The sequence below is a fragment of the Lissotriton helveticus genome, chromosome 1_1 (genome assembly GCF_964261635.1).
Source record: "Lissotriton helveticus chromosome 1_1, aLisHel1.1, whole genome shotgun sequence".
Lineage (NCBI taxonomy): Eukaryota > Metazoa > Chordata > Amphibia > Caudata > Salamandridae > Lissotriton > Lissotriton helveticus.
In genome coordinates, this window is record NC_136057.1 from 2,131,508,369 (window position 1) to 2,131,535,740 (window position 27,372).

Sequence of the window (27,372 nt, forward strand, 5' to 3'; positions counted from 1 at the left end):
TGCTTGTTGCAGTTGTGACGTTCTAGGAAGCATCGTGTTTGCCCATCAACGTTTTGAGGCACTGGCGTGCCATCAGCCACCCTGCACGACGTGGGACTGCGCGGCGCTATCTTGTGGAGGGTAATCTCAATAGTCAATCAATGATTACCAGCCTCTCAACTTGCCAACCTCTCATTTTGCCAACCAGGTTTATTTTTCCTTACGTGCTTGGCGTCTATAATAAAGTTGTATGGTGCACCTAGGGGTTTCACGTGATCCCAGTGATCGGCATGAGTATCCAACATAGGAATGAGGATGCTGTTTTGGACACTGGCGGTGCGTGGAAAAGTGTTTTGCAATTATCTACCATCTGGTGGCTGAATCAGTTTGTTTCTTTGCCTTCTCACACATGGGCAGTAAGAAAGATTGTACTCTTGTTCGGAAGTGGCAGAACGCGCATGAGAGACTTCAAGGAGTAGCAGCAATTTTACTACACGAACTGTGACTTGTATTTTGGTTATTGTTCAGCATGAAAATGTTGTTTCCCCATTTTTGCCCAGTGTTGTGCTGCCATCTACTGCCAAGATGAAATATGACGTTTATGTATTTGAAATGAGTTTTTTTGAATCCACGTTCTCTTTCCTACATCAAGCATGTTCCGGATGAGAGATTTCCACAGTAGTGTCTTTGCCTTGCCAGTATGATTGTATGTAATGTTTAGTATCCATGCTTGATGGATTTACGCTTAAAATGTATGTGCCAGCTTCCACAGTTTTGGTTTTGTTTCTCTATGGACGTCTTTGTCTAGTTTATTATAGTGGATAGCTGATCTATATTATCCCTTACATTAGGGATGGGCATGGGTTTGGGTACGAGTCCCTTTCCCATAAAGCATAACACGCGGCCCCTACGCAAGGGTGGGTATTATGAGCTATTTTCACAGTGTTAAATGTAGCACGCAGCCTCTACATTGGGGTAGGTTTATGAGTGTATTTCACTTTTACAGTTGTTTGTTCTGTAATATTTAGTAACCCTGACACAGGGTATGTTTATCGGGCCTCCACCGAATAACATAACAGGTAACCCTTACACTGGGTTGGTTTTGTTTCATGGATACGATTTCCATTTACAGTTGTTTATTTAGTAACTTTGACACGGGGTATGTTTTGGGGATTTCTCCAATTTACATTTCATGTAACTTACACTGAGTGGGTTTTGGGTTTATGTGTACGGTTCCCCTACACAGGGTGTATTTACATAGTTTATGGTCCCATATTCATGTATAAAGACTTACTGGACTTTATGGGTCACAGTCCCTAGTGTTAGTACCTCATATGAGCGGTGGAAGTTTGCTTTTTAGCTCCTCTTTCACAGCAAATGTAAGTTTCCTTACTTGAGGAATCTTGTCTATTGAATTGTTCCCTTTCAGAAGGGATTGTAGTTGCGGGTTTGTTTTTGCCCTCTGAAATTTACAAGGAACTTTGTTCATAATCTTTGTTGGGAGAGGATGTTTTTTTTTTTTTTTACTCCATTGAAGTTCGTAAGTCATCCATTTTCTCGGTTTTGAATAGCTCTGACCCTACCGTGATGTTTACTTAGTTCAAAACCCAGGGATGTGAAATCATTTCTTGCATTTGTACATTTCTGTGTATAGTTCTTCTTTTGCACTATTGTTACTTTTTGTTTTCTTTTGAAAGGAATGTGCTATGCCCTGCATGGTTATTCTATATTCCACATTTCACCCTTTCTTCCTGCTGCTCAGCCAATGTGCATGTTTACTGTAGAATGTTGGGAATGCAGTGATGCATGGACTGTTGGGTGTCTGTGTGAGTGAGGAATGACAGAGAGAGAGGGGCTGAGCAGCAGGCAGGCTGATCCTTGTGGGGTTTGCTACTACAAGGGGTTTCCTACTACCTGGAACTAATGGCTTGACTACTGGCGAATCTACTTATACTTCACCTGTTACCTGGACTACCTGTCTGATGTGTTTACCAACCATCTGGATGTACTTGAACCAACTACAGATTAAAGGTACATGTTAAATCTACTTGGCTATCAGTGTCTACTTGTGCCACAGGGTACAACACTCTTATACTAAATTGAAGGTGGCAACACTGTTGTCACCATTTTCATCAGTTGGGGAAATTACTTTGACGCTCCGGACCATCAGATACATATATCTGGGCATCAGTCACAGGCATTTTCTCAGAGTTGCTGTGGGCTCGGACCACTCCATTCATTCTGCTTAAATTGGACCACTCAATTCATTCTTTTTAAAATCTCCCCCAATGTTGTTAGACCTGGTAGTTGTGGGACTCCATCTGAGATGTGTGAGCTTCTGTCAAACTCTGAACGATTGATTGATTGAAGGCCACCACAGAGGGGAAGCAGATCACAAGTCTGCCACATCAAGTGAAATTTTTTGAGCTGGGATACATCCTCTTCGTTTGGTTTTCTCATTAGCAAGTTCAGTTTGTGAGAGACACCTTGGTGTCAGACGAAGAAGCGGTTTACCTCTTAAGAGGGATCTTTTTCATTTTAGAGGAAGGTAGCGGACCTCATGTTTTGTTGAAACAGATGCCATCAATCAGACAACTGGCTTCTCTCCTTGACCCCATGTTTTCTTGCATCAGCAGTTTTCTCACACTTCCCTCTGAATGAGACCCTTTCAAGATGGTTTCTAGTATCCAGGGTAACAGTTCTAATGTCACCGGACTGAGGTGATCCTGATCTCCACTTGCGCTGCATTATGAATAGAAATGGTCAATCTAAAATAGATGTTCCTACTAAAATCACTTATTCCACAGGAAGTCATAGTGATGGATGCTGCATTCAAGATTTGGGGTGTGCACCTGATCACTCTTTTCATTCAAGACTGCTGGCCTACCCGAGTCTGTCTACTACCTAATTATGCTAAAGAAGGGGGGGGTGATAAAAGCGCTCTAGAAGCTTTTTTTTTTTTGTCTCTTCAAATCTAAGTGGACAATTCAACCAGCACAGTTAATATTGAAAAACATGGTGATGAAAATTCGTAGTTCTGTCAAGAGAAGTACAATAGTTTTTAATTTTGCACTATTCAAAAATGAATCCACAGTGATGGCTCCCTAATGGGCAACGCAGGCAGGGTTTCCAGTCTATTGCAATTGTCTAGAGTATCTCCGATTTAACCTACCTTTCAGATGTGACCTGTTATCCAGGGTTGGAAGGAGCATCTCAATCATCACAGCTTGGCTTTTGCCCTAAGGTTTTTTTAATCTCCTAGGACAGTAGATGCTAATGCTAAAAAAGTCTACACAACCTTCAACATGGTATTGTGTGAGTGCAATGGCAAGCAGATCCAGTCATTCAGGAATCCTCTCCTGCTACAGTAAGCTGGTCCAGTCCTCTTCTGCTCTGCCGCTGGCCCAAAAACTATTAAGTTGCCTGGAGGTGCCATATGCCTGGCACAAGGTAGTGGGTGAGGGTGATTTCTAGCTCCTCCCTAACCAATGGGGTAAAAGTACCCATTGGTAACTCTATTCACGTTTATAGAGGTTTCTGTTTTGCCTTACTACAGGCCAAACATCCAATGTATCAGGGTATTTTCGAGATGGTGAAAGTCTTCAGCCACATTAAACCTGGGATCTGAGGGCTGGGCACCAGTGTCTCCCATCTCTAACACTAAAAGTCAGTTGAGGCACGTACTGTACCCACAACAAACTCAAAGAGAAGTCTGGTAGGGCTAAAGCAGGGCCCTTCAGCAACTAGATAGGGGGTTCACAAGAATTATCTTTGCATCCTGTTCTCTCCCTTTCAAGTGTGCCCCAAGTGTCACATGTGCCTTAGCAGACCCCCCAAAGCAGAATTTGACTGCCTGATGTCAGAGGATGCTTACAGCCCCACTGTTAATATTTGTTTACAGTTCAGAGGAGTCATCTCTGCCCATTCAGTTAAACCTACGGGGTATGCCCTATGGTGCCTTGGATTGGAGCATGAGTCCATGGCATTTGAAGACTGCTCAGATGAATCCGAAGCCCATTCAGGTCCATATCTTACTGGTTGAGCTTGGATAGAGGGTCCCGTTTCTGCTCCCAGAGTTGTTTGCTATAGCTCTGTTGGCGCAGTCGAAGTATTTTGGTTAGTCCAAGAAAAAGCATAAGACATCTAAGCAGGCATCAGCCCCTTCCTGACACTTTTGAACTACAGGGAGTGAACAAGGGCAACAACTTGCCTCACGATCTGTTTCCCAATCGACATTGCAGCTGATCCAGGGCCTAGTCCTGATGCATCCCAAATTTGGGTGTCCACCTACCATGACACAGCAAGTGGACGCCTTAGGGGAGGCCCTGTTGTGCATTTTCCGCTCTTTACCGGCTCCCTCAGCTGCGTCTTTGGACACCAAAGCTCTGCAGGGGTTCTTCAGTTGGGCCTGCTAAAGGCACTGGATGTAGGGGTGCAGATGGTGCTGCAGCACCCTAAAATAAACATGCTGGAGTTTAGAAGGTGAATGAGCCATAATGGTACCTTTAAATTATGTTTTTGTCTGGTCACATTTCTTCTGGGTTCAATTACAAAGGTCAGTTGTCGGGCTATGTCTTCTGCCAAATTGCCTTATAATTTTAACAAGTAAATTGGTGTATACCTTTTTGTCTCTGACTGCAAAGTTCTGACAATCTTGTTGGGGACAGGTGGCATGTGAAAGGAAAGGTTGCAGGATGCCATTTTTTTTCTAACACTACAAATATTTAACAAGCATTGGCATAGCCAATAGGTCTTGCCTTTGGGACCTTATAAGTATTTAGTTATGCATCACAATAGCTTTGGTGCAGCAACATCAACTGTTGCGAGGGTAAACACTTATAAGGTCCCAAAGGCGAGACCTATTGTCTATGCCAATGCTTGTTAATAAATATTTCCATTCACCGAATGAATACCTCAGCAAGCGGCTTTTCTTAAGTGTTAGACACAAGGTGTAGAATTCGTTCTGTTTTGCTCTATAACACTTGTTTTCTCAAGTTCTTTACTGGGCGCTAGGCATGAAGGAAGAGGCACAGGCAGGGAGGGAGCCATGCAAAGCTAGAGTGAGAGAAAGCATGGCAGACAAGGAAGAGAGGAACATACAGGGAGGTGGGTCATGACAGTCGCAGAAAGGCCAGGAGGAGAGGTGTAAGATACGCCCTCAAGCGGGAGTGGGGATGGGAGTCGGAGTCAGAGTGAGGGTTGAGGGGGTGAGCCAGCAGAGAAGAGAAAGGGAAGGGCATGCTCGTGGGAGGCAGAGGGTGAACACTGTCAGGCACAATATGTACATTTAACAGTGTCATATAATAAAAAGAAAATGCACACGAGACCACTAAAAACAAATAGATGCAAAAAGCCTGTTGTGCTTTTTTTAAAACCTGAATTGAAATGCAACCGTAATAAAATATAAAGCGCAGTGTATTTCTTTAAAAAATATATATAAATACGCCCATGGTTATATCGAGCCCGATAAAATTGCAGTAAAAATTTTGCCTTGGTGATCATACAAATGTTAACGTGCTTCAAAAAGAGAGATTTGACCAGAAATACACGTGACCCAAATGCTAACACAACAAAAAAATAACCCAAAGCAACAAGTGCAGCTGAAAGATGGGGGGTTGTGTATATTCGTTCAGCGGAATCGACTTGAGGTGAACAACATTTACTGCTTAGGGGCATGAAGAGATGCAGCAGCTACGTTAGGCCTGCTGCTGGTATAATTAATAATGATTAATGTGATTGCTTCAGGTGTGTGTGTGCTGTGTGTAAGCATACAGTCCTAAAAATGAATTGTGGTAATTGTAATGGGGAATAGTGTCATGTATTTATTCTGCTAAGCGGCCCCAGCCTTTGGCTTAAAGCATTATGAATATTTAAGTCACTGTTGTAAAATGGTATCTTATAGAGACTACTAGCCTCAGATTCCTTACGTAGAATTATCCCCAGGCGCGAGACTGGATCCCGAAAACTTTTTGCCTCAGCATCCCTGCGCGCCGGGGGAGGGGCGGCCTCACGCGACTCCGCCTAGGCGTCATCCGTGCACGTAACGTCAGCAAGGTCACAAAAGCCCCACCCCGGCGAGCCTACGTCCGTTTTTTCCTTTTCTGCGTTAAACGCGGATCCGGTCTCTGTTCGGGCCTCTTTGGGCCCCTTTTTTTCTCCCTCATTATGCTATTTTTTGGTTAACGGTGTGCGAATGCCTTCGCGCTTCAAGACTTGCACGTCGTGTGGGCGTCTTATGTCGGCGACTGACCGTCACCTCATTTGTATGTGGTGTTTCCCGGTCCTTGGACAAGTGGGTCCTGTCTAAGGCCGAGGTGACTCCGCTATGGCGCCGGCAGCTGCTGGACCGGGCGGCGCCACAGGGGTCGGTGGACCTTCCTCGTCCCACTCTGGGTCGAGGCTAGATGGGGACCCCTCGTCCTCCTCTGGGCCTTTCTCGTCCCCCCTCGAAGGCGGCTGCCTCGTCGGAGGGAGAGTCATAGGTTGAGTCAGCCCTGGCAGTGCTGCATGGATCGCCGGGCCACCTCCGTCACATGCTGGGCCGAGGTTGTCGGAGGGCTTCGTGTCACTCCCCTGGTCCCTCTCGTTCCTGCACGCAGGCGGCTGCCTCAGCGGAGGTCAAGTCGGCGCCGTCCCGGCACTCCCCATTGGCTTCTTGGGATCCGGTCCCCGGCGCGGTGTAGCTCCGAGGAGCCCTATCTGGCGTCTCCTTCGGCGCTGGATGGCGTTGCCGTCCTGCCTCAGGCGGCGGACTCTACGGCGCCAGACAGGCGTTGAGTCGTGGATTCGTCTTCGGATGCTCACTCTTCCCCGAATGTTGGGTGCATACTGGTGTCATCCTCCCCGGAGATAGGTCGCCATGTGGTGGCGTTTTCGCCTGCATCATCGAAGGGTGGCTCCCTGCCATTCCCGAGGCCAGTGTGCTTGCGGGAGGAGCGACCGGTTCCCCACTCTTCGGTCCCTTCTGACTTCCAGGTCTAGCCTTCGCCCACCCCGCTTGGCTTCGGGGACGGATGCCTTACTTTACAGCCGTCGCCCACAGAAGAGCTGCTTTCTCCACCACAGGGCCCTACAGAGGCGGGTGCAGCCTTCGCTCACGTCATGTCTATGGCTGTGGGCATTCTGCGCTTGGGTGACCCGGTTGCTCATTTTCCGGCAGACCTTCTCTTGGAGGTTCTCCACCAGGGCTCTGGTGGGAGGGAGCTGTTGCTACTTTTTGAAGGTTTGCTTCTTTCTTTCCTGACTGGGGCCTGGAGGGGCCCCGCCTCAGGGGATCCGGTGCCTCAACACCTTCTGCACAGCACCGCGTGACCCGGCATGTCTTTCCCTCCACCCCTCTGCCTCAAGTCAACTTTTGCGCACTGCTTTTCCCTCCCTGCCGCCACTGTTGACTCCGCCGTCCAGGGAGGCTCGCTGGCTGGACTCTTGGGGGTGCAACATGTTCGCCTCAACCAGCGCTGCCCTGCGGGCCCTTAACACCTTGTGTGTTGGCTAGGGCCACCTCATGTTTGTTGGACTCCGCTGAGTTCTTGGGATTCGCAGCTTCACAGGAGACTGTTCAGGTAGACTTACGGCATCATTCGTTGGATGGCCGGTAACTAGCTGCATTTATTCTCCGCTCCGCTCTGGACATCTCGTTGGTACTAGGCCGGGCCATGGCTTCCTCAGTCGCCCTCCGTTACCATGCTTGGCTTCGGGACGGCGTGTTCCCTGAAAATGTTCGGGAGCGGCTGATTGATCTTCCATTCGATGGTACCCTGTTGTTCCATGCCCCGGCGGACTCCGCCATTCAAAGGTTCTTGGCAGGGCTCTGTCCTCCTCCTTATCCTCCTCCTCCTCCTTCCCCTCCTCAGTGATTGCTGAGTTGAGCTAGTTATGGACCTTTCTTTGGGCTGGTTGCTCTTGCTGTGGAGTGTGTTTTACTCAAGTCCTCCTTGCTGGGACTGTGGCGTTGTTGGCTGTTGGACGGCCCCTTTGTTGACTGTGTGTGTTTTTTTGCTGGAATTGTCTGTACAGACTTGGCCCTCCGATTAGGCCTTCTGTTTTCTCTTCGGCTGCTTGACAAGCCTTCCGTTGTTTTGTTTTTTCCCGTGGCTCTTTCGTTCCTTTCTCTGCTGCGGAAGTTTCTTCCAAAGAGGGTTCCCATGTCTTGGGACTTTCCTTACCCTATGTGGGGTAGTGATAGCTGTTATATAGCTTGCATTCTGCTAGGGAGTTCAGGTCGCCTTCGGGCCCATGCTCTCTGTGGCGTTTACGTATGTTGCTATTGCTTCTTTAGGCTGTGTGCGCAGATCCCTCATAGTGGGTGTCCGGGCCTTTCCTCACCTTCCCGCTCCTGTCTTGCGGGCTGGGATCGTTCTGTGTTTCTCCCTTATCAGGCGTTGCTTGCCGGTCTTCTTAGGACCCCGGGCTGTTCTTCTTGCTCTTGGCGGCTTATTACTGTCAGCGCCGCTCTGTCTGGTTTGTTGCCTTCTGTCTAGGGTGGGCTCGCCTTCTTTTCCCTAGTTTCCTTGGGCCCTCTAGGCTGTCTTCTTCCTCTGCCTTGTCCTGGCATTGGATGAAAGCTCTGTTGCCCTGTAATGGAGTGGGGTGCCCGACCTCTATGGCCTTGCCCTTGGCTCTCCTGTTGTGAGTGCATGGGCTTATTCTGTCTTCTTTTTTTCCTACATCCCTCTTGGGGTCGGTGGTGTCCTGCGTTTAGGGGTTCCTCTTACCTGGAAGGGACGGGGCTTTTGCCTTGTCCGTGGCTCGGGTCCCATGTAGGGCCCTCTGTGATGTCCAGGCTGGTGGGGTCCATTCGCAGTCGCTCCGTCCCCATGGGTATCGCTAGGGTATCTATTCTACGTGCAGGAATCTGCGGCTATTAGTCTCTATTAGATGTACGAGTTCCTTACCTTCGGTAACGATGTATCTGGTGGAGACGATTCTAGCCGCAGATTCCTTCACGACCCACCCTTCCTCCCCGTTCTGCGAGGACCTTTGGCTTGGTCTTCTGCACTCGCCTCCTGGTGTGTGGCTATGCCTTCTGTGAGTGCATTCTTTCGCCCTTTTTGACGGGAGGATACGTCTTGTTTCCATTTCTTTTCCTCCTCTTTGGCGCATTGCAGGATGAGTTTATGGGTGCTCCTGTGCCCCTATGCTCTGGTCCAGGATCGGAACTTGCCTTTCCTCCTTTCCCTCCCCTACCTCTCCCCTTTGGTTACTAAGGGTGATGGCCCCTCTGCTAACCCTCTGGGTTGGGGCCCTCCGGCTGTGCCTTTGCCCCTTTTTTCCATGGGGTGGAGGGATTGGGGGGGGGGCGGTTGTCGCACTCTGTGCTGGGGTTACCTTGGAGGTTGTCGTTTCTGTTTGTCTCAACACCGTTTCTTCTTTGTTGTTCCTGGCTGGGGTTGTAGTCCTGCTGCATGTTGTCATGACATTTTACATGTGTTCCCCGTCTCCTTGCTGTCTACATACTGGCAGGGTGGCTGCTCAGGGCTGTGCTCTGTTCTTCCCTTTTTTTCTTGCCTTTGGGTGCCACAGTGTTGATACTGCTCCTTATGGGGTTGTTCGTCACCATTCCTTTTTCCAATTTTTTCTGCTCTTTCGCACACTGTTCCCATGTACCTACAGTTTTGTCTAATGGCTCCGCGTTGTGGCGCGGAGAAGTTCTCCGAAAAAAACTGACATAGGTGCGCCGGGGTAGGGTTTATGTGACCTTGCTGACGTCACGTGCGCGGACGACACCTGGTTGGAGTCGCGTGATGCCGCCCCTCCCCCGGCACGCAGTGATGCTGTGGCAAAAAGTTTTCCGGATCCAGTCGCACGCCTGGGGATAATTCTACGTGAAGGAATCTGCGGCTAGAATCATCTCTACCAGATACATTGTTACCGAAGGTAAGTAACTCGTACATTAAACTAGAGGTGGGTGAGCCACTGAAGGTTCGAACTAGATGCCTAGCTCTGGTTCAGCTCGAGGTCCTCTTAGATCCTTGCACCCAAAAATCAGCCGAGATTTCAAGTGCGCTCAAACCTCATGTGCCAAGAATTAAAGAAAAAAACATTAACATTTGATCTAAAACATGAAAGAGAAAGACATTCATCTTGTGGCTGAATTGCACAATGGGAAACCAGAAAACCTGGTCTTGGCCTTCCCGCATGACCAAATTGTGTGGTCCCTGGTATATACTTTATTTCAGCCTTTTTCTTCATTGTTGCACATGAGAGCATTTTGAAAAACGTGAGTTCAAGATGTGTGCTACACAATAAAACTCTCCAGTGTTTCATATACTATAATGTTGCTCCATGTATAATATCAGTCTAGGCCACATTTACGGTGCACATGTCAAATGACTTGCCTCTTAGTTCACCAATATTGTCAGCCCTGGGGGAGGGGAGGGTGGGATGGGGTTTTGAGACAGAATTGTTTTGAAGATCCTGCTGAACTATGACTTGTAATAAATGCGTCTTAATGCAGTGATGTACCAAAGTGAACTGCTTTCGTATGTTAAAAAATATATTGTTTTAATTTAACCGCATGCGTGCGGCGGCTATTTTTGCGCTGCGCGGCTTTTTTCAAAAAGCCGCGTTACATGACGAGCTGAGCTCGTCATGAGCGTGCGAGCGGCACAACTCATGACGAGCTCAGCTCGTCATGAGCGCAAAAGGGGTTAAAGAGACTTGTACATGCCCATGCCACACATTTTCGGGGCTCGTTTTGTGCACTGGTTCTTAGAGCCTTGCCCTACCCTCGGCTCTGCTCGATTTAGTTCTGGCTCGGCTCTTCATGTTAATTTGTTGTCTCGTCCGCCTCTATATTACGCACAGCGTAAGATATGCTACTGCCTCAAAAAAAAATTACAGGTAGAGGATGCTTTGTTTGTTTTTTATGACTTCTTGTTCCTCATGGTGTGATGCAACCTCTGCCTATACAGCTTACTTTCAAAGAGCCCAGTTTGGAAACTGTGAGGAGTGGAATTCCTGTGTGGAATTCTTTTCCGCACAATTCTAAAAGGTCTAGTGTTCCAGCCCATGGATTTACTCCCTGTGGAAACGGAGAAACAGATTTTAATTGTCTGGAAAATTCAAAAGGTTATTTCACTGTGGGGAAAAAAACTGCATTGTAGCCCACACCCTCTAATCTCTGCCCAAACCTCAAACAAGGCACTGTGAAGCATTATATGATTCCCTTTGCCAGTCTCCATTTTCCTTCACTCTTCTCACCCTTTCCTTTTAACCTTTGAACACACAAATAGTACAGCCCCTTGCATATATTTACCGTCTGCTGAGAGTAGGCACTAAATGTCCACAGAAAAGGGATTACCATGCAGAATACCACCTGCCAAATCTAGGTTCTCACAGTGATTCCCCATTCCTTGGGGTTAACTTGTTATTGCACGGTACTGGTGAGTGTTACCGAATAGTACGGATCATTAATGATGTGGAGTTTAACTCATGCCAGTACTGTGCAAATTGTAATCGAGGCAGTAGTGGGCTAGTTAAAGTGTCTGGGGATAGACCATCATGCATGAAAGACCTGGGTATAACTTACCCCGCGTCTAACAAAACCTTTTTAGTCCTTGCCACTTGAAAGCTTGTGATAATTAATTCTACCTTCATTTCTAGATTGAACTATGCCAATGTTTGCTACGTGGTACCACTGATGATAACAGGGCCATCCTGGTGAGTACCAGCCAGGGGTCCCATTGGTGTTGCGCCCGTGAGGTGCCATCTCGCTTTCTCACCTTTTTTCTATGTTACACTAGGTGAATGTGGGCTTTGTAAATGTTTGTTAAGTCTATCAGAGTTGGGCTATTTTAATAGTGGCAGCAGACTGAGGCATCCCCTACCCCAAATTCATTGCAAGAGGGGAGGTATGTTGTAACTTTGGTGCAACTTGTGATGCCGCAGATTTCTTGACAATATTGTTTCTGCCTTGAGCACTAGGACATCATTATTTCTGTGACTTAATGAGTGGAGGGCGTCCTAGTTCTTGTGTTTCCCTCTGTGCTCCTTCTTTTAGACCGTTCAGAATATGGCAGCATGACTTTTCATGAATTTCAGGACATTTTATAGGTTCTCCAAGGTTTTGCTGTAAGCTGCACCGGTCGTCAGTTTCCAGTACGATCAATTAGAAGGCACTTCATATTTCCAACAGAGCCTTTTATGAAACAAGGGGCATGCTGCCTATGTGTTTGCTTCCAAATCTAAGTGATCCCTTGCTTTTCGATTTTTCCTCCTGCTATCAGTCCCCTGATTTAGAAAGGCTCGGTAGGTGGGATGTTAAGAGGGATGTTACTGCTCCTTTGTTGTTGCTTCTACTGGAAATGCTCTCATCTTGGCCTGTGCAAAATAGAGAATCATTTTATGTTTAGGAAGGCTCTTAATATTCATCTCTTTTGTTAATTATCTTCATATCTTTTCTGATGATGTTAGTCATTTCCGCCTTAGGGTGTTCGTTTCACTTTATAATTAACAACTCAATTCATATCTTGCATGTGTAGATTTTCATTATATTTAGTGGGTTTCCTAAAGCACTAATTACAGGGCTGGTACCAATTTTAGATGAAATCGAGCAAAAATTGTGGTGATGGAGCATAGTCTCCTGAGGTAAATCTCAGATGTCTGGCACATAATCTATGGTTAGACTGAGAGATAGTTCAACTATGTGATTCCTGAACGTCTAATTTAGGTCTAATTAGAGGCATACCTCTTTCGCCTAAAACAAATGCCACTATGATCAGCTTCTCACAGTGCATAGTAAGACTGGCCTTTTGTGAGTTTTCTTTGGGATGGTGTTTATGAAGAAGTACACAAGCACTCCTCTTGTTTCAGCATTGTATCACTGTGCCGTGCCTCTACCAATTAGTGTAATGTGTGTCTTGCTTCGCCTTTCAGATAATACAGAATCTCCCACACGGTGGCTCAAACTGGGCGAACTATAAGACATACAACAACACCTAGAAAAGGGTTTTATTTTACAAAATGCAAAGACTCTTTTTAGAATAAGGCTTGGGATTTTTATTTATGCAATGCTCTCTAACAGAAAGGCTTTCCCAGATGTCAAATGCACAACATTCGAATATTATAGCGATATATATTTATTTATATGCATGCAATAATAACACACTTGCTAAATGCAACTGTTAAATGCATGAATAATATGAATAAACGAGCATCAAATAATATGAGATAAAACTCCAGCATAAAATATGGGATGTCCTGCAAGAGATCAGAAAGATATATACACTGAATCACAAAGAAAACACCTCAAATGACCACAGCCTCTGGAACCACACATCACAATGGCACTAGTCAGAAACAAGACACCTTACCCGATTGTTCACTCGACATCCTTGCCACTTCACGCTGGGGAGGGGCGTTCACAGCTGGCTTGGACTCGGGTTCTGTTGGTCTTACAGCAGTACGTCTACTCTGTAAGTGAGCTCCCAACTCAGCTGTCAACAAACCTCCGCTATAGTGTCTCAAAACACACACTAGAAGGTTTGAGAGTCCCACTGCCCCCCCCCCGCGCTAAATGAATCTTACTGGAACTGGCCAACTTCCAGGCAAGCATTCCACGGCAGAAAGGAGTTTCCACGTCCCCTCTACAATGTCGCATGTTCCCGCCTTTATCTTAACGAAGCTCACGAAAGCCTTCCAGGGTATATTAAACAATCTCTCACAAAACAGTCCTTGAACGTGATTAACCCAAACAGCTTGCAAGCGTGTCTGGGCGCGCAGAAAAAACTCAAGCCAGACAGAGTCAGAATTCAGGATGACATGAGGCCATGTCAAAGCCAATAATAAGAAATTAATCATTCTTCCCAGGGTACAACCATGTGCACATTTGTGTACCACTGCTCATAGCATCACATACTTCATCTCTCAATGTACAACACAGTGCACATTGTGCACCACTGCTTATAACTCTGCACTTCAAGACCAAAAAGTACATTCCACGCATCTCTCTCTCTCTCTCTCTCTCTCTCTCTCTCATGCTCTCAAATGCACATCCCACACGTTCTGCTATTGACAGACTGTTCTACTCTGTGACCGCTCCCACTGAAAGACTGCAAGATTACAAAAAGGAAACCTCTAAGAGAAACAAGGCATATGCAGGACGTCGTACATTCAGGCTATGATAAAATAACACACCAAAGTCAATTAAAGTAATGGTAGTCAAAGGTCATCACAGGGTGTCAGACCAAAAGAGTGCCTCTAGCAATACAGTGTGGCAGCAAATTGATTGTGAAACCTTATTCTGCTGTCAAAATAAGTCTGGGTCAGTAAAAAGCAGCATCACTTTCATATTGTGTATAATAGGGTACTAATGCAAAAACATTGTATGGTGAAAACACTACTGTGTACATTACTTATTCCAGTGTTACAACAACAAACCGGTAACCATGTTGTCTGTTTGGTGCCCATTTTATGCCCCATTCAAGGTTGTCCCTTTGTGCACCCAGGCCAGGATCACTGTTATAATTAGTATAGACATTTAGCAGAATATGGTCATTCTTTTCAAAGCCATTTTGTAGATAGTAGTAACAGATGTTGCATGTTATAATGCATATTGTCCCTACAGGATTTAAAAACAATATTGATACTTTAGTGGATTTGAACCTTTGTGTGCTGCAGGCTTCAGAACAAAATTGAAAGCTTGGGTGTTAACAGGCATAGTTTCTGTGGGAGTGACCTATTGCAGGACAATGCTCAGAAGCTATATATTCTGTGTGTTTTGGAGCTTGAAGGAATACGTCCATCCTGTGCATGCTAGAACACCATTTGTTGCAAAGTTATTTTTTGACAACTACCTGTTTTGCCTGTTCTTTAAGCTTGGTGGATGTAGCTCCGTCATCTCGTATGAGACCTGTTCAACGTTGTGTGCTAGCAATAACTATTTTATTTTGATTTAGAATAGCGCAGTTTCCAGGCAGAGTAGTTAACAGGTGTTATTATTGCTATTTAATATGCACTCATTTATTCAATCTCAGGAGAAATTGAAGATGCATTAGGAATCAGTTTGCCAGTCAGACATCCTAAAATTGGGCATATTAACCCATTAACTTCAACATTCTGAGACCTGTACATCAGTATGGCCTCAAATAAGCATATGTTGCAATGCCCCGATAAGCAGACTGAAAACTTACCTAAGTCAACAGTCAGGAAGGTCGGTCTTTCGGAAGTTCGAATTAAATTATTTAATAAACTCCTTGTCATTTCACAGAAAACAAAAAAGAGGCTGACATCTTGTAATAACTTGCCAAAAACTGGTTTTAAAGTGCTTAGCATGGAAATCTGTAGAAGATGCGTTTTATATGTCATATCACTCGTCCTTTTTAAAGATCTTTGTCTGTAGAACTATAAACATTATGAAATCCACGAAAAAGTGATAGCGGTGCAGCCTTTGACGGGGTAGGCTTCCACCCATCGGCTGAATGTACAGACCACCACTAGGACATATTTCAAATTGTTACACCTGTCCATCTGGATGTAATCCATTTGGAGGACTTCAAAAGGGAAGGTAGGAGGAGAGAATCCTCCCTTAGGAGTAACGGTGCCTTTTCCTGGGTTATACATTAGGCAAATCATGCATGTTTTAACCAGCTTTTCAGCATATGCTGGTGTCTTAGAGTTGTACCATGTAGGTTCCAACAGTTTACAAATCCCTTTTGCACTAATGTGGGCAGGACCACGGGCCATCGTAACTACTGCTAGCACATGACTGTCAGGTAACATCCATTGTCTTTCCATAGTCGTATGGACACAGCAACCAACAATTCCCTCCTTTGCTAATTGATCCTTCCACACCCTTCGTTCCTCAGGAGTAGTATGGGACTGAATATCAAGCACACTCTGTACTGTGTTTTCAACCATGCCCTTGTCTGCCACCCACCTAGCGGGACCTCCTACTTACATTCCTTCCCTTTTCCTAAGAGCTGTTTATCTGGCCGTCTGGTCAGCCAGAGAATTGCCTTTCCCAACATCATCTGTCACTTTCTTATGGGCCTTACATTTTATAATGGCCACCTTTCTGGGGAGTGTCAGGAAGTCTAACAGTTGGTGAATTAGGGGGCCATGTTGAATCTTGGTCCCATGGGAAGTAAGGAAATTCCTTTCTTTCCATAACCTCCCGAAGTTGTGGGCCACCCCAAAGGCATACATACTGTCGTATAGATATTTACTGTTATTCCCTTGCTTAACTCACAGGCTCTAGTGAGGGCCACTAATTCTGCTGCCTGAGCAGAGCACTGCGGAATGTGAGCTGTTTCTACTACTTGCCCCAATGTCGTTCGGGCGTAGGCGGCTGAGGTGTTACCATCTGGCCCTCTGAGACATGATTCATCCACATACAGTGTACCTTCTGGTTCTGTTATCGGGGTATCCTGTAAGTCAACCCGTTCCTTCGTCTCCTCCTCTGTCCTAAATATACAGTCATGTGGGTCTAAGCGGGCATCCTGAGTATCCAGTGGGAGTAAAGTGGCGGGGTTTAGTGCAGTGCATCTTTTGATGTTAATGTGGCTGGCAAAGAGTGTCAGTTCATATCCTGTAAGTCGTGCGCTAGTGAGGTACTGTGTCTTGGTGTTATTAAGGAGGGTATCTACAGAATGGGGGACCTTCAGGGGGAGTTCATGACGATTCCCGCACTCTGACGGACCATGGGGCCGGCGCAGCTGTCGCCCGTTGGCATCCTGGGAGAGCCCTTGCAATAGGATCTAAGGTGGCTGAAAAATAGGCACATGGCCGTTGGTGACCTCCAAACATCTGGGTCAGGACAGCGCATGCACAGCCATCTGTCTCATGTACAGAAAGAAAAAATGGGTTGCTATAGTCAGGAGTACCGGGAACTGGAGCAGTACACAGGGCCTTCGTCAAATCTTGGAAGGCCTGCGCATGCTCTGTAGCCCATGGAAAGGAACTGTCTGATATGTCTTTAGTGGTGAGGGCAAGAAGAGGTTTGACCATGGCCGAAAAATTGGAAATCCACTGTCTATAGTATGAGGTTAGGCCTATGAAGGCTCGCACCTGCTTTTGTGTTCGTGGGGCCGTCATAGCATTGATAATGGCTACACGATCAGCGGTGAGCTGCCTTCCCTCCTTCGAGAGGACATGACCTAAGTAGGTAACCTTCTCTTGACAAAACTGAAGCTTTTTCAAAGAGACTTTGTGGTTATGGAGGGCAAGGTGGCGTACCAGACAGAGAGTAGCTTCTTTACATGTTGGGGCAGAATTTTCTGCAATGAGGAGGTCATCTACATATTGTAATAGTATGGAATTATCAGGAAGTTCCAAGGAATCTAGTTGACTTTTTAAGGCTTGACTATAGATACTGGGGCTCTCGGTGAAACCTTGAGGGGCGCGGCAGAATCTAAAGCTCCGCCCACCAAGGGAGAAACCAAAATGTCTGCTGTCAGGATGTATAGGAATGCTGAAAAAAGCATTCTTCAGTTCTATGACAGAGAAATGTGTGGCGTCAGAAGGGACCATCGTAAGAGGGCTGTAATGTCGGGGACAACAGGATATTGGGAGAATGCTATTTTGTTAAGGGCTCTCAGGTCTATCACAAATCGGTATATTTTAGGGGAGAGAGCATTTCCATTGGTCTTTTTAAGAACAGGAATAATGAGACTGTTACAGATATTGCCACGTGTTTCCTCCTCTACGCCCTTGTCCATCAATTCAGATATTATTGTCAACCGGGCCACTTCTCCTTCCGCGGGTAGTCGATACTGCCGGGAGCGGGTGAGAAGTGCACCTGGCTGGATGCGTACCACATGAGGGGGTATGTTGAGACACCCTACATCAGTGTCTGATGATGCCCAGAGGGAGGAAGGTAAAGACTGCAACTCTGGTGGGAGGGGACCGGAGAGCTGCGGTGGGAGAAATTGTTAGGTATACACCTTGGGGACTACATGATATGGTCGCATACAGAGCTTTCAGTAAATCCATGCCTAACAAGTTTTCACTGCAACCTGTAGTAAGGACCAAGGGAGCGTCAACATGTGCAGGTCCAATATCGAGAGGGAGGGGTTCAGAGACAGGACTGGTCACGGGTGTCCCTGCAAAACCCACGCAGACATTCATATTGCCAGAAAGGGGTGCCTCCGAGACTGACAGACGTACAATAGAAGACCTGGTGGCCCCAGTATCCAAAAGAAAATTCTTATTGTTCCCACAACTGACATTTGAACATACGGGCCCCTTTGATCCACTGGGATTTGCACTCTGGTAATACCCTTTTCCTGGCTGTCCTATGCTTGGTAGGATCCTGTCTCATCAACTTGGTCATAATCATCTTTGTAATAAGTGCGTGTTGCTTCGTACCCATCAAACCAATTGGCCTGGCGTGGATGGACGGGAGCGTAGTCCCTGGGCCTACGTTCTTTATCCTGTGGCTGGGGCGGGCCATGGTCCCTAGTCGGCCTCGCTTCACTAGGAGCTCGAGGCCGAGTCTTCCCTGTTCTTATGTTTTCAGCTAACACGGGACACTCATCTATCCAATGGCCGTACCCCTTACAATAAGCACACTGATCTGTTTGGAGGGCCCCCGTACGTTGAGGGCTGGAGGGGGTAGACTGGCGAGCCCTCGGAAGGAGTTGGAGTTGAGGTCTAAAATTCCCGCCGGCATCGGGACCTCTGGAAGGGTAAGCCTGCTGCAGAAGTTCCTTAGTCTTAAGATCCCTAACCTTCTTACTTTCCTTGTCTCTATCTTCATTCTCCCTATTCTCATGATATTGTGCCATAGCCAAGATACCAGTCATAGTTTGGGCAGACCACGTACTTTCAACTTTCTTAAGCCTGGCGGAGATCTCAGGAAGCAAGTTGCTGACAAACTTATCGACAAACACTGGGCCAGAACCTGGGGTCCGGGGATCCAAACCACTATGTCCCTTGTATTCCGTCTGAAAACGGGTAAAGAAGTCAGCCGCATTCTCATCTTTTCGATGCCTACAGGCGTTTATTTTATCCTAGTTAATGACAGTTTCCGGCAAAAGTGTTTTCATAAACGTCATTATTTTACCAGGCAAAGTCAGGATGGCAGCTTCTGGTTTAGTCCCGCCTACCCTTGCTTCTTCCATAGCCTCTAGGTCAGCCCATTTACCTCCCAATGCCACCTCATGGTCAGTATGTCGAATCTTGTCCCAAATTTCAGTGGGGACAACCGTACCAAAAAGTAAATCTATATCCTCAAGAACGAGAGTACCTGCAGATATAATCTGACCTAATTCTCTGTAAAAGGCAGCCGGATTCTTCCGGGGATCTGGTAATTGTCCTTTTAACTGCATTACTTCTGACCTTTTCCAAGGAACATTAACCCAAAGCCTGCGCCAGTGTGCTTCAACAGCCCCTCGGTCATTATTTTGGGCATCGGTCAGTGCGTTAACAAAGACAGGGGCTGCCTCTCTCATTGGCATAGCTGTTTCTAGAGGGGTGTTGGAAAAAGCGGTCATATCACGGTAAGCCATTAAAACAGATATAGCGCCTAACATCCCCTCTACCTGAACATCGCCTCTTTTTATTTGCGACCTAAGATCCATCAATCCGGTGGGTATCTGCATAAGCGCATTCTCAAATTTTTGCATGACCAAAGTACACATGTATTCAGCCCAGCTGGTCTGTTCCATAATTGTCCACTGAGAAAAGGTGGACCGTATTTCTTTAAAGGTATAAATATTCCCGTTATTTATCCAACATTCACACTGTTGCCTCTGTAGGTCATTTTCTCGAAGGGACGAAAAGCTGACTGCAGAGCGCAAGGAGGCCAGTCGGGGGGAAATCAACAATTTATATAAAACTTGCTTAACTGTAAACCACGGGGAAGTAGGAAAAGGGCGGGTAGGGGTAAAGCCGCAGGGGTTGGGCGGATGGAGACTTGTTGTCATTCCCTCAGCGAGGACAGGGCTAACGGGCGTGGTCGGTGTCATAGGAAAAGTCGGGAGGGTCGATGTGACAGGGAGAACAGTAGGAGGGGCAGTGGGGGCAGGAGTGGGCGGTGGTGGGGGGACATGCGGGGTGTGAGGCGTCAGGGCAGGGTACATTGGGGCATATGCAGGAGGGCTTTCTAGCATGGTATCAAGCAAGGAATCACTTTCTTCTTCCCCTTCCATATGGCCCTTTCCTTTCTCCTCACGGGCTGGATAACATTTTTGTACCCGGGCCCCATGCTCCCTATCGGCTATTTCTACTGATTTTGTCATTTGATTTTTTTAAATTTTCTCTGGCGTGGCCGGCCATTGACATACATTCCTGTTTTCTTTATTGAGCCTTCTGTTTTCTAGCTCTCTGCTCTATCTCTTTCCTCCAAAATCGGACAGATTCAAACATAGACGGGGCGTTTTTATTTTAATTAATTGTTCCTCTAAGTTGGCGAGAACTTGGGAATTAAAGGAGCCATAAAGTGGCCACTGTAATTCCGCGTTACTTTTCCAAAAATATTTTACCCAGAATGAGGAAAACATTATGGCAGACTGGCCATGTTTAACATACATCGTATGGCCAGGGGTCCCTTTTGGAGGAAGCGGACAGGCCGCCTCCAGCTGGGAGTCCAACATAATCTCTTGAACTTACTACTGACTGGCATGCTTAAAAACAGATAACCGACACCAGCGGGTTTCTAAAACTGACCTCGCTTGCTTGGCTTTTGCAAAAGTCAATAACAGCAGAATCCTACAGAACAGACACCAGTGGGTTTTTAAAACTTCACGTCCTTTGCTTGGCTTTGGCAAAATTCAATAACAACTTGGCTTTTGCGAAAGTCAAAAACAGAATCATACAGACTTGGTGGATGAGCAGTCCACCCTTACCTTACAGGGGTAGTTCTCTTCTGCAGACGTAGGGCTGTGTCCGGTTCCAGAAATTATTTGCTAGGGGACTCCAGCGAGGACGCCGTCATGTGGCCCAGACCGGGTGGTAAGGGACAGCGGGCGAGTCGTTTGGTCTACCGGAATACAAGAATCCCTCAGGTAGGGTGCCTCCGTCGGAGTCTCTCCGTGCACCTCCTCACATCCCTGGGCCTGACCTTCATGCTCGTGGAGTCCCTGTTTGGGTGCCATTTGAAGAACCGCGATAACCCACCTTCTGGGTCTCGGCGGCGGGTGGACCGCCCAAGTCTTCCATACCTTCCATACTTAGTAAAAAGAGACACAGGAGCCTTCGTCTGCAGGAGGAACCCAGATTTATTTCAATAGCCCAGGCTATGGAACAGAGTCCCAAGCTAGTCAGAGACAAGACAGAGGAGGCTGCTACTTCACTCTGTAGCTTACAAGCCTTTTATACATTTTTCATCCCAGTCTTTTGGTTGTTAGTCCATTGTTCAATCAGGGCAGTGTTTGCAGTTGATAACCAGATCCAGACGATGTTTGTAGTTGGTGACCTGGTCAAGGCTTGGTACACAGATCATTGTTCACTTGGCTGGATCAAAGCCGTTCTTTCAAGTCATTGTTTAATCAGCCTGATCAGGGCCCAACAGTCAGACCATTGTCCAGATAACCTGATCACGGTGTCGAGGATGTTTACCAGGCTGGGAGCAGGAGATGGAAAACAAGCTTGTTTACACAGGGCTTGGGTGTCTCATGGCTTTCTGTTGAACTGCAAAGAACAGGGGGTTGGGTGTGCGGCAGTTCCTGGGCAGAAATGCAGGCTGCAAGATGGTCTCTGTCGTGTCAGTTTACATTTTCCTCAGGTATCAGCAGAAATGACCAGGTGGGTCGTGTGGAAGTGTTTGACACTCGATGGCAATGAAAAAACAATGGAGTCCTGGTACAAATTATGCCGATCAGAAAAACACTTTTCCTCAAAGCTGAATCTCCAGCATCCATCCGCAGCTTCAATAGCAGCTGGAGCCTGGCCGCGACCGACCCTGGGATCGGTTACACTCTGCCTGGTCTGGCTCCATACATCCTGCTGCAATCCTGCACGTCACGACCCCTCCCGAGGCTGGGAAGCCTCTGCAGTCGAAGTGACCAGAGGATGGGATGGGGGGGGGGGGGGGGGGGGGGTGGGGGGGGGGGGGGGGGGGGGGTGTGTGTGTGTGTGTGTGTGTGTGTGTGTGTGTGTGTGTGTGTGTGTGTGTGTGTGTGTGTGTGTGTGTGTGTGTGTGTGTGTGTGTGTGTGTGTGTGTGTGTGTGTGTGTGTGTGTGTGTGTGTGTGTGTGTGTGTGTGTGTGTGTGTGTGTGTGTGTGTGTGTGTGTGTGTGTGTGTGTGTACACACACACCCACGCTTTATCACTTACTTCTTGGCTAATATTGGACTTCACCTTGTCTTTTCGTGTGTGGCGAGTACAGGAAGACATTACATATAGTCAAGGCCATTAGATTTATGCGTTTGTGCGGCTGCAGCGATTTTAGAATAATTATAGATTTGATGCATTGGCTATATAATCCATCGTATGCTGCACAATCTACAGATTTTAACAAAAAAATGTTGCTCGCTCAAAGTGTTCTGAACTTCAAAAAAAAGCAGTGACGTGTTGCAGTGTAATGAAGGCTCTTTTCTGAACTTCAAAAAAAAGCAGTGACGTGTTGCAGTGTAATGAAGGCTCTTTTTCAAAGCTGGACTTGTCACCTTTCTGTTGCTTATTACTGTAGTTGGATATTAAACTGGTACTAATGAGGTGCAATCAATGTCCAATAGTGTTATCAAGTTTAGTGTGACACACAATTACACACCACACAATTCATCACCACCCAACATAATTACACACCACATAATACCACTCAACCCGACATGATTCAACTCCACATAATTACACTCTACTCAATACCACATAACTATACCCCACATAAAACCACTCTCACATAGCAACAATCCACATACATGCACTCCAGACCATGCCACATAATTCCAATCGGCATTATTCCCCTCTACACTACAGTTTCACGCCACACAATTCATCTCCACACATTTCCATGCCACACCACGTAATTCAACTCAGCAACACAATTCCACAATGCAAAACATACATCTAATTTACAACACAGAATTCCACATCCTGCCACAAAATTCAACAGCACACCACATAGTTAAACTCCACTACTTACCACTCCACAACACACAATATAATTTCAGACAAACCCACTCATGACACACAGTTCCTCTCCACATAATTCAGTATACTCAATACCACATCATTACTATCCACACAATTCCAGTGCACACCATACCACATAATTCCACTACACACATCCACTCCACGCTACACTTTTCCACAACTATCAATTCCAGTCCAGCCCACATAATTCCACAACACACCACATACATACACTTCATATCCCAGACAATGTCATTTACAACGCCAATAGCTCTAACTCAAGCAAATGCGAGACCTGTTGCATTTCCAATGATTGTTTTTAATTGGCTTTCAGGATAGCTCCGCCCCTTGCTTTAAGTGTTAGACTCTACTCTAATGGGTGACCTATTAGCCCTCCCAAAAAGTTCGAGTCTTGTTGCGACCCTTTTTGGATACAGAAAATTCAAACTACTATATTGTTGTGTTGTAGTCTCTTGACTAACCCGTCACTCAAATGAACGAAAGTTGTTTCTGTTGACATTTACGCAATTTGTTTAAAACTGCAGTGGGAGTAACCGGAATATAATCTATTTCAGATATGCCCTGGTGGATTTCGGTTTGGCTCAAGGAACTCCTGATACGAAAATCGAACTTCTTAAAGTCGTGAAGTCTGAAGGCCAGCAGGGAAATTGCTCGCTAAAGAGAACTCACACAATAACAGGAAACGGTGTTTCCCCCAACGTCACGGCACCAAGACAGCTAGCGCAGCCGTCAACAACAAAACCATCCATTAGCAAGGCTTTGGCACCTTCTCCGGCGCTGATTAAAGAAGGAAAAGATGCAAAGGTCCTGAAGTTTTATTATTTTATTTTCCGTTAAACGTCTCGGTTTGCTGTTAACGATTAAGGCCACCAGGGGGCAATAGAATGCTGAAAGTGTGTTTTAGGAATATTTGTGGGTCGGTGCCAAATGGTCGTACTGTCGTTTTTAAAAAAAATGATAATTTCATTATGAAATCCATAAGCTTTCTCGCTTGAAAAAGTTTTAAACCTATGGCTGCGCGCTTATTTTGAAGGCATTGCTGTTTCCTAACTTGGTGATGTAAATTACTAAGAAATTATGAACATCTATTTACATACAACAGTGTATTCTTATTACAAGTTCCTATAAGTATAATTAACAGACGGGATCAATACTTATGTAAAGACGACCTTCCACAAAAGGGTAGCTTTTACAGTGCTTCCTTCTAAATGTTCACATGTAACAGCAGCCACATCTACGTACGTTGATGTTCGCTGTGCTCTGGAGAAAACGGGTCTTAGTTACCAGAAGTGTGTTTTCTGTAATTGCAGTTAAACAAATGCAATTGTCCCGTTTCCAAGAGTTGCAGGCCACTCTCTGGGAGACTTCTATCTTGGAATAATGTTTTCCAGGAATTTAATTAGCTCCAGAACGTGCCTTGTAAATGTCTGCCTTCCCCTCACTCTGTTTTAAATATGATCTTTTAATCTATTATGAGATCGTATTTCTGCCAGAGATGGCTAGTTATGTGTATATATACATTGTGCCCGAGTGAAATAATATTCTAATCAATTGATGGCCTAGCAAGGAAGGATCCAATAGATGTGTTTCTAGAAAACCTGGATGTTGTTGAGGTCGAGATGCTTGGGGACCTGGCTATGCACTCCCTTCATGTGCGTGTTTATAGCTTTGTCTAGACGATGTTCACTTCATGCACACAGGGATTTGGAGTTTCACCAATAACTTGCATGCATCTGTTTTTATTTTACTTTGCAATAGCCCGTCAAGATATGGCAGAGTGCAACACTCCCGATGTATAAAATTAATAATTTGGATTATTTTGTTGGTACTGTAGGAGGGGTTTGTGAACCTTTCTGCACCACGATCCGTCTTTGGAGAAAGAAATTTCAATGTTGGCAGCCCAGCTCCCCTGGACAGCACCACTGTGCGTGTAAGTGAAACCTAGAAGTTGAGCAGGTCTTTTTTTGACTTGGGCAGCATTATTTTCGTTTTGCAGGTTTCACCTTTTAGTTTTCTTTTTGTAGTAGTACGTGCGGCGAGCACAGGGAGGGGGGGCTCATGGGAGAGTCCTTCAGTGCAGAGACCTGTAATAGAACTTCGTTTTCTGTGGGGGGGTTTAGGTCTCAATATAGACTGCTTTCGCTATTTAGCAAAACCTTATGTTGGCACATTACACTACAACACACACTTGCATACAGAAAGAAGCTTTTGGTCAGCCCCCTTCAGCCATTGGCTTGTTTCTGACAGCCCCCTTCAGGCATTGGCTCAATCGGTTTTCATTCATGTTTTGGGTCCGCCCATGATCTATCACCATGTTCACCTCATCCTGTAAATTGATGACGCATGAAAATGCATTGTTTTTTACCTGCCACAACTTAAATGCACTTGTATAAACATCATTTCACCATTCAGACCGTAAGCTCACAGGGCGAGTAGGGCCCCAACAGTGTGTTATTATCTCTGCCTCCTTCATAACACTGCCTTTGCCACTACTGCTGTCCCTTGCTTAATGTGCACTCATATAGACATGCTATTAGGGTTCACAAACATGCACACATCTGGTAGATGTATGTATCCTGAACCCTCCAGGATGCATAAACACACAAATACATGCACATACACACCTTAAATATATCTCTTGTCCAGTGGTGTCGATTCTGAAATCAGTGCTCCTCATCAGCCCCCTGAAACTGATCCCCACAATTTGCAAAGCATGTATAGTGCTGCCATGCTCAACAAGACTTTATTTTTTTAGAAAGACACAACATTTGTTATGTTTTTTCTTGTGCTGCCTGCAATGGGTCTTTATTACCCATACATATATAAAATATATAGAGCAATGTGTATGCGTTTCAGTATACATGTATATAAAACACTTTAGAAACCTCTTGAAGTGCTCCAAATAGTTCTGAATCAATTTAGTTTAATCGCCAAGAGTGCTACATAATAATTTTCAGTTATACCAATCTAACACAAATCCTTCACCAACTAGAACATTTTTAAAAGCAAATTTGTTAATTTGTAACATAATCATTTCAGTGTTAAAAAATGTATCTATGGCTGAATCTGATTTCCTAATTATTTCATCCTCCTTGTAAAAAAAAAACACAAAAAACTTAATTTAACAGAAAATTCAAGTTCTACAAATGTTTCATCATTGCATAGGAGCAAAGGGAGCTGCAGTTTCCTTTGAGACTTTCTCAATTCTGAGCAGGCAAAGAGCATATATCTCAAATCTTGATTACCAGATGCAAAGACGGGCAGATTAGTGCTTTGCCGGACTCCAATACAATTTCTCAATGGAAAACCACCCGTTTCCAAAAGGAAAATCGATCTAACCGTATCTTTCTATACCATACCTAGAGAGTTGTGGTTTACCCAAACCTACTTACTCTGTGACTGCTGTATATGCAGCGTATGTACATCTATTCATCAGTGACCATCTGGTATACTGTGCTCCAGGTCTGAAGGTCATCTCTCGTAAATAAAATAAAATAATTTAATTGCAAAATTTAAATTAGTTTGGAGACGATCCTTCTGACCAATTGCAGTATTAAGTTACCTTTTTACGAGCTCCTTCAAGGAGCCTGTTAAAACATGAGTAACTATGTATCCCCATGTAATCATACTTACCAGTCCCCTTATATGCACTCAATAAACCAATTTCTAAGCATATTGCCTGGATTGGTACACATTGACGTCAAGAGGGGCCTTTTCTTTTTTGGCTGTCAAGGAGGCTTGGAATGAGCTCTGTGAGATGCGAACGGATTGTTTCTGAGCCCGTCTTACGTAAGACTAGGTTTTTGTCTAGGGAGAAGTAGGTGTTCCGGTCTGGAGCTGGGCCCTTGGACTGTCCTGCTAGCACTGGGACACTCATTATAAATCGTTCAGGATCTTTAAATTCACCCTATGCTTGCCTGTACCTCACGTAATGTCTTGTAAATTGCAAACCCAGCTCCCTAAACCATCTAAAGGGGTTCGGCGGGGGAGGTTGAGAAAGAAGTGCATAAGTCTGGGAAGTATCACCATTTTGGAAAGGGCAATTTTACCCATAATTGATTTTGCTATCCTGTCTAACTTTAGGCCTATATCTCTCTTGCCATTTACCATTAAAATCTTGGATAAATATGTTAATATAAATATCTTCACCATTTTGGAAGGTCACCACCTGCTAGATATAACCTATTGTGAGACTTCTAACTACAGATATCTCACCTTTTAGATACTCCTCAGGGGTCAGACTGGATCGGGAAAATCTTGAGCAGTCCCCCCTTTGTGGCGACAGGTGGTGCTATGTGGCTCCGCACCGACGTTGCTCTGCTCCTGAAGTGACGTGCGGGACCCTAAATAGGCGCCAACC

The 27,372-nt window shown here is 45.7% G+C and overlaps 1 protein-coding gene across 6 annotated transcripts in view; it reads left to right on the top strand.

Annotated features, from left to right (window-relative positions):
* Nucleotides 1–27,372, top strand: part of CDC7 (cell division cycle 7) — a 212,609-nt gene that overhangs the window by 102,063 nt on the left and 83,174 nt on the right. For 5 of the 6 annotated variants that reach the window (XM_078646293.1, XM_078646282.1, XM_078646291.1 and 2 more), the window contains 2 exons: nt 23,567–23,816; nt 24,847–24,942. In XM_078646293.1, coding sequence (XP_078502419.1) covers nt 23,567–23,816; nt 24,847–24,942 — 346 coding nt within the window. The remainder of the gene's footprint in view (nt 1–23,566; nt 23,817–24,846; nt 24,943–27,372) is intronic. The other variant, XM_078646289.1, reaches the window with a different exon arrangement.